This window comes from Anas acuta, chromosome 5 (genome assembly GCF_963932015.1).
Source record: "Anas acuta chromosome 5, bAnaAcu1.1, whole genome shotgun sequence".
Lineage (NCBI taxonomy): Eukaryota > Metazoa > Chordata > Aves > Anseriformes > Anatidae > Anas > Anas acuta.
In genome coordinates, this window is record NC_088983.1 from 26,658,858 (window position 1) to 26,681,088 (window position 22,231).

The 22,231-nt window shown below is 37.8% G+C and overlaps 1 protein-coding gene across 4 annotated transcripts in view; it reads right to left on the bottom strand.

Moving 5' to 3' along the window:
* Window positions 1-2,253: 2,253 nt before the first annotated feature.
* Window positions 2,254-22,231, bottom strand: part of KMT5B (lysine methyltransferase 5B) — a 28,775-nt gene continuing 8,797 nt past the window's right edge. For 2 of the 4 annotated variants that reach the window (XM_068683369.1, XM_068683368.1), the window contains exons 4-10: window positions 13,144-13,309; window positions 11,788-11,897; window positions 10,157-10,323; window positions 9,464-9,483; window positions 9,145-9,281; window positions 6,345-6,541; window positions 2,254-4,960 (exon numbers count right to left, since the gene is read on the bottom strand). In XM_068683369.1, coding sequence (XP_068539470.1) covers window positions 3,492-4,960; window positions 6,345-6,541; window positions 9,145-9,281; window positions 9,464-9,483; window positions 10,157-10,323; window positions 11,788-11,897; window positions 13,144-13,309 — 2,266 coding nt within the window. In that variant the 3' untranslated portion in view covers window positions 2,254-3,491. Of the gene's footprint in view, window positions 4,961-6,344; window positions 6,542-9,144; window positions 9,282-9,463; window positions 9,484-10,156; window positions 10,324-11,787; window positions 11,898-13,143; window positions 13,310-22,231 lie in introns of those variants that run through there. The other 2 variants (XM_068683370.1, XM_068683371.1) reach the window with 2 other exon arrangements.

Below are 22,231 nucleotides of genomic sequence, written 5' to 3' on the forward strand. Positions count from 1 at the left end.
ATAGGTTTCTTTGTGACCCAACCCAAAGAAGAGAAGAGGATTTAGTAAAACACATACCGGAGGAGATAGGGCAAACTTAAGCGACTTTGCTTTTTGTTTTCAGTAAGTCTTACTCCACACAGATCCCCAACCTTCAAACCAGACCAACATGGGGAGCAGAGGCATTATGTTCCTGAGTTTATTTTAAAGAGTGCGCACTGGCAGCTCTAAGCAAAACTGACCAAGCAAACCAAAAAGGTGAGCCAAAAGCAGACCTCGATCCATGCTTTGGGGAGCTCCTGGGATGCATTTATCACATACTGGCAGGTAAGGTAACTGGAACAACACTGAGTGACAGTAATCTGCAAGAAACAAATACCCGAGCACTCAAAGCAGACACAGGAACACCCCATTGCCAGCAAATACGGTGGGGAAAAAACAACAACAACAACAACTACTTTGCAACACCCCCAGTAACAGGACGTTCATAAAAGTCTTGCAGAAAATCTGGAACAATTTTATGAGAAATAATTTTTGAAGTCCAAACCCTGCTGGTAGGCTGCTGCAGCTACAGATGAGGTAGACATGAAGATGCTTGATTAGCTCAGATGCATTTCAGACAACGTGACAAGAGGATTTCACAATTGCAAGCTTCTGCTGCTTGCAGAAACCAGAAGGCTGCTTCTTTGCACAAGCAACTTTCCACAAATTCCCTGATGTCCAGGGCAACTTTCCTGAACATCTGAAAAGGTGAGGGCTTGATTCCTATTTGGTTATTTCTAGCCAAATTGCTCTGGAAATGACTATGAAATTATAATACTTATAAAATTATAAATTATGAATTTTATATGCCAAAGAGACACGGGAAATAGAATCATCTGCTTTTGCCTTACTGTTGTTCCCTATTCACTCTCCACGCCAAAGACACAAGCCAGCCAAGTTACAGAGCTATCCTTCCTACCACCCACATCCAAAAGCTCTTGCTAACCCTGCCCTCACCTGTAAGGGCCCTCAGCACGCACCACTTGTGCAAGGACACTTGTAAAGCAGCAGCTGACCCGCTGCCTCTGTGGTGCTCGGAGCATTTCTTTAGCCTTGCAGCCTGTTATACCTGACAGCCAAAACCAGCCCACATTGAAATATGAGTTGGTAGGAACAGCTATCCCAGGGAAGTTTTCTACTTGCAATGGAAGTAGAATGGAAGAAAGAATAACTGCGGAGCCAAAAAGGGGAACTGGAGGGCTGGTGCCCCTGCGCACTCTACACTGAGCATCATGTTGGACACGTCCCGTCCTTTGCTCATACAGCCACCTGGATTTTCACCCACTGAAAACAGGAGTGAGGGCTTGGGGAAAGAGCCATATTTGTCATTAACTGTTTGCTGGTGAATTTCCTACCACAAGGGAATTCTTTAATAATTCAATTCTCTTCTCCTTGTAACCTACTTTTTCAGTGACTCACTTTCACACGATGCACTCCAACTACAAAGCCCACAAGACGATCCCCCACAGCTGACTCAGGACTCAGAAACGTCAGCATACTTACCCAGGCCTTTTGCATTCAGCCTTCCATCAACCACGTCTGACGAAAAAAGCCCTCATATATATATATATACACACACACACACAGAGTACGAGACACAGCTGGCCTTTAACAAAGACTGGACATTGTGAAAATGGAGTTACAAGTGTTGTGTTTAATTCTACACTTAATTCTCTGCTCAGAATACAGACGCGAGGGTCAGAGCTGGCCAGACCCCTCTGCTCAGCTCATACGCAAATCTACTCACACGTTACTCAGTGCTTTCAAACCTGGGTAGGACAGCTGTCACATAACTCAATTTCTTGCTCCTCTGGGCAGAGAGGGTTGGACTTGACATGAAAATACTATGCAATTAAGAGGGGATTAAACTAATACAACAGTACGTGGTTTTTGATGTGACTTCTGTTTCTACACCCTTCGATACAAGAACTCTAAACCTTAACCCATGGTTGAGTAAGAACACAAATACCAAACTGCTACACAGTTATGACAACTATGAAATATGGTAACTTTAAAGTTTCCTTGAAACAGGTCTGCAAAGTAGCTGATTTATACATAAGAACAAGTTCATTGTGCCCACAAGTGGTAAGTTTTCCTAACATTCTTTTATTTAAAAAAAAAAAAAAAAAAAAAAAAAAAGGAGCCAAACATTGCCCTGGTGCTCTTCATTGTTATAAAGTAGACTCTGACGTATCAAGTGAACTACATAAAGGCAAAGAACTCCAACTGATGCAGAGTTTAAAACTAGGTTTACAAGTTCCTATTTTATTGGCATGGATGTATTTCTAAACTTAAAAACCCTTCTGGCAAGTTATCTCAATTTCTTATGACAAAATTTCTCACAACACACAAATATTTACAACATATACATATTTTTTCAGTCTTTTACAACTGGTTCTTAAAAGACAAACATTTTATAGGTTACCACAGAACAAAAGCTGTGACTTAGTTGTTTTTAATTTCATAAAACTATCATAAGTTAAAGTGAATAGATTTTCTTTAAATTCCTTGTAGCATTTTACAAGTGCAACAGAAAAAATATGAAGAACCAATTCAGGATAGCTGCAGTTCATTGGATAAATGTTGCCCGTTGTAATCACATTATTTCACAGCAAATTCTTGAAAAAATAAGCACCAATCATTCTTGCAAAGAACAATTTTATCTAAAAGTATTGAAAAGTGTTAAATACAAGGTGTTTAATTTACATAACAAGCAATAAATACACCATATCCAAACTTTTATTCTGCATACTGCTACCCTTGTACATATAATGTACTAAAAAGTCAGCAAATTGTCAACACCTTTTAATTTTTTTTTCTTTTTTTTAAAGAAATCAATTTGACTTCCAACCAACGGTTTGCTACTATAACAAAGGCCACAAACAGTACGTCTGGGACAGCATACAGTGTTAAAACTGACAAACTCCAAGGGGAAAAAAACATCTAGCAAATAAATTGAAAAGCTGTAGTTCATTGCTGGTGATATTAACATATACTAGAAAACCTTAAATACGCTGCTACTATGATTTTTTTTTTTTAATTGTTTAGTCAAATATTGTAAGAGCAAACTAATGCTCTTACAGATCAAAAATAATTGTGTAGCCACACTGTATTCTCATTGTCCTGCATGGAAAAGATTTGATGCAATTTCATTACTTTGCTTGAGCCTTTATTTTACAACAGAGCATTACCTCTTACTCTAACTTAGAATTGCACATAAGAAGGCTATTAAAAAGTACAATAAAAATCTGCACAAATCAGACTTAAGAAGAGTCAGTATGCTGTACACTTTCTACAATATTATGTTGATAGGTGAATAAACAATAAAGAAGTGCTGCCACTAAGTCTTTCAGAAAGTTCTTCAGTTGAGGAATAATCAAATGGAATTTTTATTGTTTTTTTTTTTTTTTTAAATTTTTAAATTTTTATTTTTTAAAAATGACATCCAGGTCAGTTTAAGACCTATAAGCTTATGCATTGAGCCTTAAAGACTGATCTTCTCTCCTCCTGGAAGAAATATCAATATCTATTGAATCCTTGCCAACAATGAGCCTTAATCTCTTTGCTGGAGGAAGAGGAATAAAGTCATCAAATTCATCATCATAATCATCTTCCTCTTCATCATCTTCTTCTGATGAAGATTCATCTGCTGTTTCCTCCTCATACTGAGCATAATCATCTACTTCCATTCTCGACTCCAAAAGGGAGAGAGTTTCACTACAACACACACCATTTTCATGAAGGTCCTCAGGGTACGTTCCTCGGTTTTCTTCCTCTCGTTTTAGCTGTATTTTTAATTTTGTTGAACTATTGCCTGATCCTGAGTTAAACCCATTATTTAGCTTTGCTACATATAAATTATTATCTTTTTCATGGTCTTTACTTAATTTGATGCTTATTTTTGAAGAATTCATTCCATCATTTTCTTGGTCATTTGCCTTGCTACTGCTATCGTGGCGTCTACGAAGAGTCAGTTTAGGGATCCCAGAGCTATTTTCAAGGATTAGTTGTGCATCATACCTCGTGATTCGTCTTTTCTTTTTACTTTTTGCAGTTCTAAAGCTGTCCTTTGCTTTAAAATTGTCAGATGTTACAACAGAGCAGCCACCAGATCCAGGGACGCAGTCTTTATAGCCAACAGGTGTCTCTACCACATTATTCCTCTCTCCGTGTTCTGAATGAGAACTGATCAAATCTGGTACTTCATCGGTCACGGGTGTATTGTGCGTACTATCAGTTTCATCTGTTTTTGCAGGTGGTTTCGCCACTTTTCCTTGTCGAGATTTCTTTTTTGACATGCCTGCATCGTTTTTCTGGCACCTAACCTCCCCTTTATGTGATGCTCCATGAGCCAGATCATTTTCATTCGTCACATGAGACTGCTGCTCTAAAACGTCCGATCGCGTTCCAGTCAAGTTATTCTTATAGCTATCCAATGTATTTGGTTCAAGCTTTATGTCAGAGGTCTCCTTCAAACTCATCCTTGTTCTCATTGACCTCCTTGTTATGTATGTGCAGGGTGGTATATCACCATGCTCATGAGCACCTTTCACAGAATTCAGTTTATACTCCCTTGCTGCATGCCTTGTTAAGCATCCACTAGAGACTGCAACTTTGACTGGTCCCTCTAATTCTTTATCTTTTTTAATGGGCAAGTTTTTATATAAAACTACTTTAGGCTCTTTGAGAACTAAATTTCCCATTTCGAGCTTTCTAGAAGCATTCTTCTGCTCTGGCCTTTTGCACTGATTTCTCAGCTTAATCTTCGAAAGTAAAGGCTTTGCAGGCTTTTTCAGTCTCTTTGGTACCCTGGAATTATTTAGATGAGTTAGTTTAGATGAGGTAGAATTTGATGATGCTGGAATTCTTGATATAGACTGTCTGGTTAATGTTCTATTTTTGCCGTTCTTTTTTACACCAATTGAAGATTTTCTGTTAGCTGCAAAAGAAAGAGGTGTTAATGACACTGATTTAACCCAAGGTTCCCACTCCCCAAACACTGTAGTTATGTTATTTATTTTTAATCAAAACTTTAACTAACTAAGGCTTTAGCAATCACTTTAATCAGAATATGTCAAACAGCCTATAGAATATGCAGTAAGGAGACAAACTGACTAATGTGCAACTCAGAGATGAAAAGTTTGTCAAAAAAGTCAAAAGTACTTCTACATTCCAGGTACACTTCCCTTACTACCTCTAACATATGCAGTTTGGTGGATTTTTGTTCGTTTCGTTTTATTTTTATTCAGTTTCTTCTTCTACTGAATTTTCCACAAATTGATCCTGCATGATCCTCAGCATTTACTGAGCATTATTCCAGCAAAAGCAGAGGATCAGCAAGCTCTTGTTTTAATCCCAGGATTTTTTCTTTTGGGGAGACAAACCCAAAACTTAACTACTGTAATGATTTCATTTTCAAGTATCCAGTTGTCTGTTACTTACAGCGATAAACAACAGAGCATAGCCTGCCCAAGCAAAGCTGCAACTCCAAAGCTTTATAACTAGAGATCATATAATTGGGAAAAGGTTGTGTTTGTTTTTTTTTTTTGTTTTGTTTTGTTTTGTTTTTCAGCTTCAGAGCAGCAAAAAGGAGACATATGGAACCAAAATATTTGAAGTGACTCAATACCTGTTAGTTAAGTCAAAGTTGAAATTACTTATATCTTGCCTATATTCTGTGAGGAAAAAATGAGACTCCTCTTCATCAAGTAGTGAGTGTCAAGAGCATCAGAAACAAAAAAAACCTCCCATTTCTTCTGAGATTACTAACTGTACACTGTCACTTCAGAAAAGGTATTTGAACTATCAGTCCTGGATGTGGAAAGGGAATAGGTGCTCAGTTTAAAGCATCTCTACAGGAAGTGACTATTTTGCTTGGTAATCTCTATGAGGAGTATTTATATAAAAACTGTTTTCCTATGGAACATAGATACCTCAAGCTCTATGAGCTTTCTTTCCTAAGCAATAGTACTGCATGTGATTATTTCCCATATTTCTAAAGTATGTAACTTACCAACAGAGCTCTTCAGCTGACAAATTTAGAAATATGTCACTAGCTATTAGCTACTGGTGTACATAAAAAACGAAAATGAGAACATACAAACAAAACAAGAATGTACTACCTTTCATCACAGAAAGGCTTAAGGAAATCTGTTAAACTGCTATATAAATTACCTTCGGATTCCTGAATCAATTAGTTCTAAAAAGCAGTATTTGAGATGCATCTCAACGTTAAGACAGCAATTCTATCACAGTGAAAGTTTTTCTTTTTTTTTTTTTTATGAATCCTTTAGTCCTGCACTCCAAGTTTTTCCCATACTTACTTGCATTAGCTTTTTCCTGAGTGGTATCTGCATCAGTGTTAGAGCTGACAGACTGGCTGTCTGAATTTTTGCTGCTGTCACCCAACTTTTTGAGTCTATTCAATCGTTTATCTGTTTCTCTCAGTCCATATTTACTATTAATCACAGGAGTAGGTGCAGGCAATCCCACTCTTGATTTAAAAGCACCAGTTCCGCGTCTGTAAAGAAGAGGATGACAATATATTAATAGCTGTTAGTATAAACTTACATCTTTGTTTCATATGTTAGTCTGAATCTTGTTATATTTGCATAAACAATATCAAGAACCATTGAATTTATTAGCATTTTATTAAAACAGCCCACAAATATCTACATAGATATCTCATTTCAGCAAGATGTTCAGAAATACCTTCCATATATTTATTGGAAGAAGAACAAACCTAATTTGCAATTTTGCTTTTTGTCTATTTTAGTACGTTTTCATAATGAAGTTATACAGGTGAAAATGAAAAACAGTAGTTCAAAACACTACTTGAAATCAACTGAGGTAACAGTTTAAATTAATTATTTTTCTTACTCACAGCAGCCTAATTAAAAAAAAGCTAGCTCCAGTTACAATGCTTGTTACTGCATCAGCAAGAGTTGTAAAGTGCATAAAATTGAATAAGATTATCTCATATTTCTGTTTACTTTTGGAACTGACATACTTTTAGTCTTTGTTTACCACAAAAACATCTGAGTGAACTTGAAACTTTTTTAAAAAAAATAATCACAGAAAAGGGTGGAGATTAAGAATTCCATCACTTGTATTTCAACCACTACTACCATGTTCACTTTGGTACTTGTCATCCAGTAAGCTTGCACTTTGTAGAATTATCGAAGACAACTTCAGTTTGGATTCCAGTGTGCTGCACTGGAAGAAAATCCACAAAGCGTAACCAAATGTACGCCGGAAAGAGATTGGAGAGGATCTCAAGTGTCACAGGGTTAAATATTATTATGCATATACAATAATTGTTCTCAAATTAACTGATATTTCTTTGATACGGAACATTATTTCAGTATTATCTTCAAGTCCACAAATTACAGGCAGCTAAAATAAGATACTAGGCTGAACCCAGCACAAGCAGCAGTCGCTTCAGATCAATGCCATAAATAACCACAACTGCCTTCTGACACATCTTCGGTGCCCAGTTATCCCAGTTAGACATCATGAACAGCATGCTCGCTCACCTAACAGTGTGAATGCACACATGCCCATTTTCTTGGTGATGGTTTTTGGAGGCTTAAAAATATTTGTACAGTGCTAATCTTCCCTCCGCTCCCAAGTATATGCCCTAGGCTCTTACAAGTCTAGCATTTTAACATTACAAAATTAACAATCTTTGCAGAATAGCCAAAATGTCATCACTTAAAAATTATGTTTCCTGGTGTTCAGTGAGATGACTGACTTCACTACACATCCCCTTTTTCATAACATAGTCATCCATTAGGTTGGCTTATCTGTGCTGTTAAAGACTCATTTTCCCTTGCTCAACTTCCTTAAACTCAAACTTCCCATATTTGACTTCTGTAACATAATTTTGTGACTGAAAAGTAGATTCTTGAAATGAGAATTACCGAAGTCTTAGCTTTAAGCTACAACATTTTCATGGACTTAAAATCCAAAGATGACTAGTTTGAGAAAATATTCTGACACATGATCTTGGTCTGTCCTGCAAGGAAGTATGTCCATATTACATCAAAAGCAACGAAGAAACTTGAGCAAAAAGAAAAAGAAACATCTCTCTCCAAGCAGCAAGGAAAAATATTAATGGTACCCATTTATTCAACACTTAACAGCTCCCAGGACTGAAGTACATTTTTACTAATAACTCTTTAGATAAACCCTAAGACTGTAGCCTTCACTTGGAATGATCTACCAACACAGCAGCAGGTCTTCCCTTGAATTGCAAGAATTGTTAGTGACCATAGTAGCTAGTAAAAATGAAGGTAGGTAATGAAACTATTTACATGTGTATGCATTAAGCTATTTCTCAATATTATTTTGACCTTCACAGGTTTCTTCTCTCTACAATTAGCTCAAACTAACAGAATTGTTATGGGTTCTGCATAGTTCCTCTTGGAACCAGGCGAGGCTGGCACAGATCGTGTTGAACCACCATGCTCAAGGTAAGAGGTTGTTTCGCCATGGCAGGAAACAACTATGAAATTCTTTCAACTGATTTTGTGAAGAAGCTAGGTTGTGATAACCTGGGTAAAAAACAAATAGAAACAAGTTTGCTGTTATGGTGCAATGGACGGATACAGTCAAGTACTGTCCAAACTTGTAGACCTTCAATAAGTACTTAAACTATGAAGTTTTCGTAATATAAGGTGAAAACTACTTTGCCTATTTCCATCAGAACAGGACTTCAGATTAACAGAGAAATTAGCCTTCTCTAGTGGAAAAAAAAAAAGCTGCCATTAGGAGCCAGATGCTAACGAGCTCATAGCAGCTACAACTGTTTTTCCTTCCAATTCTACCTTACTCAGAAAAATATTTTAAAGAATCTAGACTACTTTTTGTCATTCTTGCTATTTCTAAGACAGAAAACTAAAAGAAAAACAGAATGCAGGAGTTATCAGGAAACAAGATAATTCAGTAACAATTAAAAAAAATCATTATGATGAATAATTAGAAGGCAATAATAATATATCAAAGATTGGAGTACTCATAACCAGGTGCCTTCAGTTTCACAAAATATATCACGAATATGCCCAATTGGGAAACTTATTTATAACAACATTCAATTGGAAACTTATTTATATCAACACATACCTTTCACAGGTGTAACATTCGCAGTATTCATTATTTTCCCCAAAAAATCCATCTCCGTAGTAACAAGAGATTTCTTCTCCAGGCTCGATATCTCTTAGAGCTTTCACACATGCTGTATCTCTTCCAGTTGACACAAACTTGGGAAGAAGATGACAGGAAGGGGAGGAAAAAAAAAAAGTAAAAGAAAGGCTAGTCATTAAGGTTGAACAGTATCTAAGTGAGAAAACAAGAAGTAAAACAGCTGGGGAGGAAGAGGTGCAGGGACAAAGAAAAAAAAGAGTGGGGTGCTTTATTTATTTATTTTTAATGTCTTGCTTACCTTACAGTTAGGTCTGCAATCTGAAAAAGGTCCAAAAGATAAAGTCAATTAACTGTTGATAAGACCTGAAACATGAATAGTTGTAGATATCTAAAGTAAGGATTCACTCTGACTTCAGTAACTCTAGAATCTCAACTAAATACTGGGAGTCATATTAGTATTGCATGAAGGTATGTACCAGGAGATATTCAGTTTGATATCATTTGGTTCCTGAGCTCTTCTTATGCTACCTACAAGTTTTCAAATTCCCTCATTTTTAAGGTAACAGGGTTTATAGTAAATCCTACTCACTTCTCCTTCAGCAAACAAATGCAACACAATAAGCAAAGGGTCTGTGTACAAGATTGAAAGAGGCACAAGGAGTTCACCTAAAAAATACATTACAGCTGACTACATTCACAAACTTTGCTACAGCAAGACATCAGAGTAGACCCCAATGTGCTCCACTAATTCAACTGCCAGTTCCAAAACCTCTGTGAAGGAAGAAGGCATCACTTTCCAGAGCCTCCTTTGACTTTCCCAGTTCACAGCTCGTTAGCTGTAGTTTGTTAAGCTCCCAACAGAGTTTTGTCCTGCACTACTCCAGATTCAGGTATTTTCTCTAAATTCCCATGTCATTTATCTTACATACAATAACACCTCTGAACAGAATTGCTTGTGTCATTCAACATAGTTCCTATATTCGTTACTCACCATGATTGATAAATGCAGCAGGACCAAGCCACAGCTGTGCACAGTTTTTCCGTGTGGAATACATTACACTGAAGTCGTTTTCCCCATGTCTCAGCAGCATGTTTTCTTCCATTTCTGATAATTCGGCAATACATCCAACGAGTAATTCTATTTTATCATTCCGTTTCCTTTATTGTAAGAAGTAGTAAAAGTAAGAATATGTATCAAAAATTATGAAGTATAATAGCATGGCATTTCTTCACAAAAACAAAAGCTGTCAATAGTTAGGGTAAGTATTTTCATCTATATGAAATAAATGTATTTGGTACTGTATAGTACTATATACAGTATTGTATAGTACTATATAGCACTGTATATATATATACACAGTGTATATATGTATGTGTGCGTGTGTGTATATATATATATATATAGTACTATACAGTACCAAATGCATCACTTCTGACAGACATCACCATCATTGTTTCTATGGTCTCTGAAGAAACAAGCAAGAGACTGAGAGTTGATTACTTCATCTACTACAGTTGTTAAAACTAAAATTTTTTCGTTTTTACTTACTCCCTCAAACCAAGCATTATAAGTGCAAAATTATCCTTTTATAGGGACTGCTCAACATTCCTTATTAGCATTATGTTTGAACAGTAGTTTTCAAACTACTGACTATTTTCCAACTATTTTGGAGCATGACTTTTGTTTGTCTCGCTCAGGTGGTCAGGCAAGATTTTGAGCACAAGAAGTTGATTCATTTTCAACACACCTAAATATACAAAGCTTCTACCCCAAAGAATCAGGCAAGGGAGAATTAAAAACAAAGTCACACACACACAAAAAAAAAACAACAAACCACACACACACACAAAAAGATTATACCATGATTGTGGAACTTCCAGCTATAGTCATGATATAGAAACTGGCCTCAGCCTTCTTGAAGCTTGGTCTCCCACATGTTGAGGCCCCAGCCCCACAGTAACAGCATGGTTATTTGGTATGCTGCCAGTGTAACGCCTAGCCACTCAATCCTACCCAGCACAGAATAGCATATCATCATCCCGGACGTGCTGTTACGAGCATCCAAAGACACACAGCAAAACAAATAGAAATGTCTGGGGGAGGGAGGAGGTGAGGAAAGGGAAAATTAATTTTAAAATCTGGGTTAATTTGGCTATCTTGTAGTGCTGCCACTGACAGGTCTATCTTGAAACTCAAACAGGAAAAAAGGAGAAGGGAAAAATACACCAGGGTTCCAGCTTTGTGCTTCCAAGAGATATTTATCTTGCACAATCAAAATATGCAAATAACATCCTTCAGTTACACAATGGTAGAAAACTCATTCCCCCCCTGAATTACCTGTTTTGTAACAAATCTGACATCATCCGAGTCTTGACATGGGTTTGTTTCTCATAGCAAACCAATGACTAATGATTTGAGGAAAATAATTATCCGACAGAAAACAAGATAACAGATTTGTATATTGAAAACTCTGTGACTAAGTCCAGCTATACAAGGGAATACCTCACGGATGCATGTAGCATGTATTAACTAGTCAAGGAAAAATTCCCAAATTTGATTTATAAGTAGAAACAATAAATAACAGGCAGAAACAGAATGCAACAGTAAGCTGTACGACTTACCATTCTTTCGTTGCAACTATTTTGGCTCCGTTTTGCTCAGAAGAATACCGATTACAAGGCAGTATCTCAAACCCACTGTCAGTTGCAAACATCCGTAAATAAATAAATACCTGCAACGAAATAAAAAAATACTATTCTGTTAAAAGCAAAACAAAAGCAGCAAGAAAAGCTGTATATAAAATGACGTAAGAAAGACACAAGAAATACATTGCAAAGGAATGTTTTGTTCTGAAATGCATATATTTATGTTTTTAAATAATGCGTATAGTTAAGATGTTAACCTTATTTCTTCAAAGTGACTTGCAAAAATTCTCACATGGATAACGTAACCATCCAAAAAATTTAAAGCAATTGAAGATGCCTTGAATGGAACGAAATTGGCCCAGCTAGTGAAAATGGATAATTTCTTCTTTAAGTCGCTGAATACTTGTGTTCAAGAATTCTTCTCGGGTCTTTAAGAACCATTCGGACCTAACAATCTCATCGAGTCCAATTTTATTATTTCTCCATGAGAAGTCTAGCTACTGAATTCAGGGACTGCTGGATCAGTTCAAGTTTTCAATTTATTCCTTTTGGTGGTTTTAGTTAAGAGCAAGGTTTTATTACTCAAAAAAACATTTTTAGAAGGCAGTATTTGCTGTTACTTTATTCTGTGCTACTACATTTGATCCATTTTAGACTAGGAAAAGGCCAATTCCTTTTGGATGTCTGTGCAAACAATATACTCTTTCTAGAAGGAGCTCTTTTTTAAAAAAAAGTAAAACAATACTTTAATTTCTTTGCAAATTTGTGTCTATGACCTTCGTGCTATACACAGAATTCACTTTGGGATGTTAGAAGTGGAGGAAGCAGAATGATGTTTCTACGTAAATGCCCTATACCCAAAACAGCTGAGGTATATTGCGGTACCAGGGCTTCTCCCTTTTCCTTCATCTTTGACCCACAATTTGATTTACAGTAGCTGTACATTAGAACAAAACCCAAAATCCATAATGAAAACAAACAAACCCAAACCAACAGAGTAACAACAAAAAAGTCCTCCAAACTCTTTACTCCCAGCAGTAGGACTTCTCTTCTGCTGAGGTCTTAAGCCAATAGCAGAAGAAGGAACTTTGTTTTTTCTACATGTCTATTAAATAAAAGGCAATGGAAAGTTAGCCTTCTCCCAAACCCCCTTCTGAAGTTCTCTGGGTTTTGAAAAACAAAGGAAGTTCAGGTTAAAAAGCAATCAAACAAGTAATATATAACAGAGCAGCAGATTACTTCCCTTTACTACTGCTACAATCCTAAGAAACTTGTACATTTTCTTAGCCTTTCAACCATCTGAAAAAGCACATTAATTACAAATACACCTACATGTTCCTTGAACAACCTTTCCTGCATTTTGTTCTTGTTAAGAAAATAGTGCCGGGCCCAGTCACCTGACGTCAAGGACTTGAAGGCTTTTTCTAAGTGCTCATCTTTCTTAAAACGTTCAATCACCTCTTTTAGTTCTTCTTGCCTTCCTTTTATAGGTCGAAATCTGAAATAAAGAATAAAGCTATTCCAGTCCACTGTTATTCATTCACAGTTCTTCCTCACAGTAACTCACAGCACATAGATCTTCTGCTAGCCAGATGAACGCATAAAGAAATTGACTCCTAGCATAAAGAAATTGACCATTATGCAATCAAATCACAGCCCCTCATTTCCTGAGATAAGGAGAAAGGTAAGGTAAAGCCAAGCGTGCTGCTTGGAACTTTGAAGCCCTCTATTCTGCTGAGAGGCACATTTTATTTATAAAACAAATTGCTAAGATTGACCAACACAGAGTAACGTTTCAATATTTTCAACACCTCTCATTTGGAAAAAAAAAAAAAAAACAAACAACAGCTAAAGAACTAGTATAATAGAAGTGTCAGTGGTTAGGAGATTTAGGACAATTTAATATCACTAGAAACACGTGTACAAGAAAATCCAGAAAATTAATTGGATGCTGCAAGTTTCCCAATAAAGGGATCTATGCACAGTTCTGGCTTTTGTAGTTGGGCTGGGAGATAGAAGTGTCATTTGAAATTTAAGCTCTTTACAACTTCACGTTACACTTGGGATTTTTTAAATAGCAAACAAACAATTAGATGATGCAACTGAAAAGTCCGAGTCAGAAGAAAAAAAAATAAATCTCAAAATAGAAAATAAGGAACTATTTTCATGAGGGATTCCAGATCAGCTCTTGCCCTACCAAACTTACTATTTGCATTCATAGAAAATACACCCATTAGTGACTTCACAAAAAAGTTTTGATAATAAGTAACATATAGTACAGGTAACAAACTGTAGGAGTGATCTTCCACATATCCATAGAGTTTTAAGATCTTTTCCCCAAAAATACTTGCTACAGAGAATTTACATAACTAAAAATCACTGGTAGACAAAAATCTGGAAATAAACCCCTGTATATTAGCAGAGAATTCTAGCTTCTTCCCAAAGCTTGAGATTTAAGACGAACTGTCCTTCATACATGTATTTTCAACAGAAAAAAAATGGTTATGGAAAAAACAATGCCCTATATCAATGTAAGAAGGAGCAGCCCCATTTCTGAGCTACAAAACCATCAAAAGAAAGTAGAATTTTGAGATTATGTCAAATCTCTACAAATTATCTTTAAGCATATACCCACACATAGTTTTGAGGCAGAGGGAGGGCGTGGAGTTGTGTGCTTTTAATTGGATAGCATGCCCCAGGGGAGACATCAGAAAGATAGAGAATTCCTAGGGCCACAAGAAACAATTTTCTGTAGCTCCTTCTACAGCTTACACTGCATATGACAGAACAGTTAAACAAGTTAATCTTATGGATTTAATCAAAAGCTGTTAAGACCTATTATTTGCTTCTTTAAGTGTATACCAGCTTCCTTATCTTTAGTGGGGATTTACCATATGGATTTTACTTCCCTCTTACTTACCAAATGAAGCCTGGATTTGACGACAAAAGCAAAAAAATGGGAAACACATTCTTTAGTTGTTTAAGTTTGTGGAAGGAACTTCATCAGCTCCTTGGCTGATAACCCTAAGTGCTGCACATCCCAATTTTAGTTTAATTAGAAATAGCTAATAATGGAGGGGATTCATTAGGAAGAAAAATGCTGTATTTATGCTCCTGATACAATAAAGAAAGGCCTCCTAACAGTACTATCACTTTTAGGGGCAGTGCAGGTTAATCAGCTTTCCGTGCTTTTACACAGAACTATCTTCTCTGCAGTCTCCATCTGAAAAGGCTTCCGTGTAAGATAACGACTCTGCAAGTCTTCAGATCTTTTCGAATATTGCAAAAAAAATATCAGCATAACCCTGTGAGCTTTCAGAGCAGAAGATACAGTACGTAGTTCTGAGGGATTTCAGGTAAGTATTCTTCTGGCTGGGATAAGGGCTAACAAAATTACAGTATTTCTGTCAAGAAACAGATGATGCGCTTCTAAAACATACCCACTTAAAAATGAAGCAAATATTACACCAAAGTTTCAAATTAAGTTCTTTAATAAAAAAAGAACATACTTATCCTCTCTCCCTCAGAGCAAATTGCCTAACAAGCTGGTGAGACCTTATTGTGGAAGAAAATTCCCTTCAGATGACACACTTGGCATTTTAATCTTTAATTTACAAAATCCTCCTCAACTCCCAGTCAGATACAAGCTGGAGAAAATCTCCCAGTTAGCCTAACACTACAAAGGAGCTCTCCCAGGTTTGATAGTCCTAACTCATCAAGCATCCTCAGGTATCACAGGAATTCAAAATGATATCACCTGAACTGAAGCTGACTAGTTTCAGAAGATGACACTTGTTTTCAGTTGGAATCGTTGACACCTCTCAGAACACAGACCCTCTGTACTGCAGCACAAGTACAGAGCACACTGCCATGCACAAACCTGACAGGTCAGCAGTTTGTTTACACCTGTAACTACAAGCGTTACACGAGGAAAAGGAATAGGATTTGCTGCTAAAAACTGGTCTTCAGCCATTCTTTCTGGGCTAAATGCATGACTGCCCTCTCCTTTTCATTTTTTGTGTTAAAATTGATCTCTTTTTCCCTAGAAGAGCGATCTGCAGGAACAAAGGTAGATGGAAAAACCATCACATTCAATATTGCATTAGCATCTGAAAGATGTTTTGTGCTGATAGACACAATAATACATTAAGCAGCATTTTGGTTCAAGCTGGCTAAAGAAAGAAGCATCTTAACTCCCAGGAAGAAAAAAAAAATAAAAGCAGATGCAAAGCTTAAACAGTGTCTCTCAACACACCTACAGAAAAATAATCTACAGCCGATGTTTTCTAGGGATTAGAAGCACATCTAATAGTCCCAAAGTGGCTCTCTTATTTCCTTTCTTCCACAACATATTGTTCTCAGAGGCTGACTAGACACCTCGCCTGAACTACTTACCATAAGTAGCTCAGAACCAGGCACCAATCCTGCATACCTCTACCAATCACATTCAGCACGTGTTTCTGCAGGTTTTTTTTTTTTTTTTTGGTCATTCCACACCACTAGGAGAATTCCTTTACTAGACTAGCCTTAACTCATGCATTATCATTCCTGGCAAGCAGGAACAGTGAAGTCAAAATTGAAGACAAAAAGGTGTCCAAGCAAGCAACAGAAGTGTCCAAAGGTACGTGGAAAGAGACTGGAAACCAGCAACATGATGTAGAGCATCTCACTTCAAGGGTTCCCAAAACTCAGTGCAACAGGATGCCGTTTTGTACCTTGAGGTAGCGAGCTTTTCACTGCTCACCAGCACATGTAACTGCACTGAAAGCACAAAGTCTGAGCTAGTGGAGAACACTGCGAGGCTGATTCCACACGAAAGCCCCGGTACTTTCAAGTGGCTATCGCCATATAGACTGGAAAAGGGACCTGCCGATTTGAGACACTACGGAAGCCGACGTGCCAAGAAAGCCTAAAACCTTTATCTTCCTTAAGAACCCGAGGGCCTGCTGTATTTAATAGAGAGACTTGACTTCTCCAAGGAGCATTATGAAATAGCAGTTTATTCATTAGTCTTTCCCAGCACTACCTACAAGGAAGCCAACTAGTTATGAGAAACTATTTTAAGTGCTACAATTTTGGTGTAACAGGGCTTCCTCATGCACACATGACATTAACAATCTATTTATCTACTGGAAGCATCTACATGACTGTTTACCAACACCACAAAGAGATCCTAAAGAGACACTGCAGCTAAATGTATATAAAAAAAACATACCTAAAAAGGCTTTTGTGTGTCAGTAAAATGGGAGAGTACTTCAAAGAGAAAGAGAGACATAGAACACAAAAAAGCACAAACGACAATCCCAAAACTCCCAACAAAACAAGACACCCCTGTCTCTGAACAGAGAGCCAACTGAAGCCTGAATTATGCTGATCCGAACTTCTGGCTTGCTCCCATGAATAGCACCTGTATAAGATTCCATCGTGGAAACTGGACAAGATGCTCTTTGAACCTGACCACTCCTTGAGCTATCCTACAAACAGCTTCAGGGACCAAGTCTCACAGACCATGGATGGAGTCTGCTGCAAAACAGTCTGGCTGTTAGAAGTAAGCTAGGAACGACAAACTCAGCTATCCCAGGATCCTTACAAGCTGCAGAATAGAAAACTTTAAATTTCCATAGGAAATATTTATTTTTCTCTAGTCACCAAGATCAAAAAAATACCCTTAGGCTACTGCAATTTTCAAACCAGCTAGAGGATGATCTTATCCCAGTTAAGGGCCAAACCGAGGCTGTCTCAACAAGCAAGACATAGGAAAATGGCTTGGTGAAGCAAAGCTCTTTCTCTCTCTTAAGTTTCTCTTACCTCGGGAATACTTAAAAGAATCTTGAAACTCCAAGGTATAAAGCCAAAGGTCAGTGAGATGCTTGCCTATAAAGGAAGTTAAAGGAGAGGTTCTGGTAAGTTCAGAAGCACAGTACCTTCCTCAGTCACTGACAGCAGTGAGTCTGAACAAAAAGGATAACAGGACCTGAGAGGGTTCCGCAATAGAATCCCATGTAATGTGTGTATCTGACAGCACCACCGCATGGCAAAGAGTTTTACTGCTAGGCCTAACTCTTAAATGCTGACTGGGAACGCCAGGAAGAGTGAATTTATCAAAACACAGCATCCCACTGGCCTCTCTCATCAACAAGCCCCTGATAGGTATTTTACTTCAGTGGCTGTAGAAAGACAGCAAATTACTGTTTAGCTAATTCCAGAGATTCAGCAAAAAGCTAGCACTGCAGGGCTGTTGAACATTTCAAGACAGTATAACAAGAGCTGAAAAGAATCTGTTTATAATCCAAGTGGAAACAGTTTTTTAGTTAACATTCCCCCCCGAGTTGTTCCACGTTTAACTGCCAGTGCTGTTATCAGAAAAAAAAAATGCCATATTCTTTCAAGGCCAAAGTTCAAGATCACATTTTTTAATGATAATCTGCTTTACTTAAAATTTCTTGCACATACCACTGTGGTCAAAGCCCAAATACAGCCTAGACAGAAGTAACAAAAATTCCAGCAGCCACAAAAACCCATTCTTCTTAATATAGCTGGCAAATAAAAGCATTTTTCAATAAATGCTGGGGACACAACACAGCAGGGAGAGCCCACGTCCCGTCATTCTTACCCTGCCACTCCACACAGCAAATTTAACTTAACAGTCAGCTTGACTACTGTGTGTAAGCCTCTCCATCCTCTGGAAACAGAGCACTTCTTAATGCAGTGCAGCTAAAGGTGCAACTAGAAAAAACACGCAAGAGTAGCTTTGTTTGTTTTTTTAGGTCCAAAACAGTCAGCAGCAGCAGAGCAGCTAATTCCAACGTGTCACTGTCTTTGGAAGGGAGGAGAGAGGAGGAAGAGAACCAGGAGCAAGTTAGACAACTTTACTGAATTCAGTAAAGTACAAAATAGAAATAGGGAAGACGGAATTTACACCGAAGTCAAAATCATTTTTGGCAGTAAGTATACAGACAACGGTGTCTGAAGAATGTACAAACTTCAGAATGAAAAAGCGTATCACTGCATAAAGGAGCCGTGTGCCTCTAACACAACATCTCCACAGTGCCACAACGCCAAAAACAAACTACAAATGGCCGTGCCACCTCCCTCAGCAGGTGCCAAATAACTTTTTCTACCTCTAAACTCCATTCAGTCAAGATGACTCTTGACTCCTTTAATTATTAGCTTGCCGTAAGCTGAAGAGAAGAGATTCAGCACAGACCTGTGGTGTAAGCGATATGGATCTGCTCTGCCCTTCTTGCCTTTATTGCCACAGGGACTCCAAGGGGCAGAGTGGCACATCCTGTCGAGCTCAGGAATGACCAACTGCTTACACTGCGCTCTGGAGAGAAAGCAGCTTCCACTACACCATCCCCAAACACGCCTTCTCACCTTTGCTCAGGAAAACAATTGTTCTTAAAGCTTGCTCCTTCGTCAGACAAAACCACCAGTTTGTAACTTCACTCAAAGCAGCAGCACAGAGCTCAGAAACACCCCTAACTTCTCCTGAAACAGGCTGTGATGGGTTTGACTTCCTCAATTGCCAGGAAACTTAAGACGCTGGAATTGCTTTCAGTGATCCCCAGCACGATGCTGAAGTTTGAGGGTACCAGGAAAGAACAGGGACAAGTAAGAGCAGCAGTATGATCAAGAGACTTGCTTAAGATTTTAATACTGACACTAGGCAATCTGTTACAAGGTGGATTAGCAATCGACGCATGCAACTTCGGGACCCAGCCTCAGCCTGGGGAAAAGCAACTGAGTACAGCACTGGTAAGATAAGCAACAAGTCACTTTTTCCAATTGTCAGTTTTAATCCCTAGTGTTTGACAATCTTAAAACCAGAAAAGAATAGTTTGCAAAACAACAAATGGGTTTTGTTTTTTCAAACAGAACACGCATACAAACCGTATTAATGATACACACAGGATAGCCTTTGTCTGCTTTCACATGAGTTGTACAAGAAACGACAAAATCTCTTGGAATATCTACATTTGACAAGGTAATTCTTACTATATTTTTTAAAAAAACAAACAAACAAACAAACAAAAAACTACTAACCTGCACTTTTGCTGAGATATGAGCTACCAATATGAGGAAGATGAGCAGATGGCCTGTAAAGAGGGCCAGAAGCTCTAGAAACAGATCTGCTTTTCTCTTGGAAATCCAAGATGATGAAAAAAAAAATAATAAAGTAACTTTTAGGTAAAGCTTCTAAAGACATTTCCAGATACCTTTTATGCAGTCTGTCAAATCCTTGGTGGCAAGAAAAGATTTCAGTGAAACACTGGACAAATTCAGGTGGGGATCCAACCTAAATCTTTTGAGAACTAGCTTTCAGCTCTTCCAGACATTACTGACTTGACAGCTTACAAAGCTAACAGCCCAATTCCCAAGACGGAATTGGGGACCTTCATTTTATTGCCTCGGGGGAAAAAAACAAAACAAACAAACAAACAAAAAAATGCGGTCAGGTTCTCGTCACCACTCTACTACTGCATCAGTATAAAGAAGATGGTAAACCAGAAGAGAAGAAAGAGTTTCCAGTAATCATCTAGATATTTTCCTAGAATTGTATACGTTTCTTCTCTGACCAACATACTCCTGGCAAAACCAGAGAACTTTACAAACTCAGTATTCGGGTACAGATATTTTGCAGTTGGTCTAGACTTTTCATATTCTTTCCCCAACCTCCCCTCAGAGTTATATGGCAACAAGCAATCTCCACAGTTGTAGAAAGACTGCAGCTTATTAGACAGAACAAAGATAATCCAAGATACGTAGCTATAATAAGCAGAAGTCATCGCTGCACCAAAAGGCAAACGAGAACTATGCTGATATCTTTATTTTAATTCACTGCAATAACAATAACAGAAACCCTCTCAACTGGACATTAAGAAAGAGTTGAGAAGATGAGTTTCTGATGGAAGTTGTAAGCCTCACCTAAGCATTTCCCACAGCACTCCAAGATTATTAATTACTGGCTTTGACGACTGCCTGTAACTGTTCTCCAGGTCTGAGAAAGAAGAAATACATGGTGATAGCCTTTGTGTAGTCTTTTCTTTCAAATTAATAATTCAAAAAGTATTCTTTGTGTTGAAAACATCTGTAGAAACAATAATATTTTAAAAAGCAGCCTCTCCAGCTATTGAACAATACAGAATTCCCTTTTTTAGGGAAAAGCAAAAGTATGAACTACTTCTATAAAGTTTTAGACTACCACTCATGCAACAAAGACAAACAAAAATGTGGTTTTGAGCATATATATTTAGCTCAATTAACTGCTGGAAACACAAAGATACGACAACAACTGAGCATCTACCAAATGTGGACATCTATTGTGACCAACAGCACGGAAAGACCAGGGAGACTGCCAGGATTCCTCTTAAAGATGAATGTTGCACACTCCATGGAAAAAGAAAAATCTCTCTGTAGCAAGTCTTTACAGTTACTAGACCCACACAGACGCAATTTCATGTAGAATTTGCGAGGTCGGTTTATACCAGCGACCATTTACGTTATGTGAGAACGCCAGTTAATCTAGCATTCATTTGTCGAACGATCACCTTGTTACATACACACAAAATCTACGCAACTGATACTCTGGTTATGCACAGGTTCTTCTTTAAAAACATCCACAGCAACAGTTGTGAGGGTTGAGAAGCCTGCTTTTCATGGTGTGCTGCCTGGAAACCCCAGCTCAGACCAAGGTTCCCCCATTTATTTGTACAGTTAGAAGCACATAGTTCCTGTCCTTAGAAACTTATTTGTATACAGCTTCTTCATTAAGCTGCCAATACAAATCTTTTGTGCAAACAAAAGCTTAATGGGTATCTACAGAGCACACTTCTAATTGGTGGTACGTCTGCAGAACAGGAAGAAGCATGCAACAACTAAACTACAGGTCCACACTGAATTTAGGCAGGAGTATTCATACAGGTGCATGACAATGCAAAAGCATTTGCAATTCTGATAAACAGGCTCCCAGTGTGCACGATAATTTGTCTTCCATATACAGACATATCTGAGCAGCATTTCTTCAGCATGGATCTGCAACAACTTGAGATCAAGTGGCACCAACACTGGAGTGCTCAGAAGTAAATCTTGAGATCTTGGACAAGTTAAAAACAAACAAACAAAAACTAACCCATGAAATAAATAGAAAATACACTCCCCAAACAATAACTCTGATCTCTGAAGTGTTTTTTGAAATGACAAAAGGTTTAAAACTTAGGATTAGTTAACTGTTTAAGCCAGAAAACAATGTCTATTAACATTCTGTTCCACAGCAGAAGCTGTTTTTAAGGCTGATAGGACGACCTACATCAGCGGTACAAACCCACACCGCTACAGAGCTCTGAGTTCCAGTCTCAAAGGCAGCACCACTTCAAAGGCTGAAGCCACTTGCACATTATCATTTTTCAGACTTTTGTAA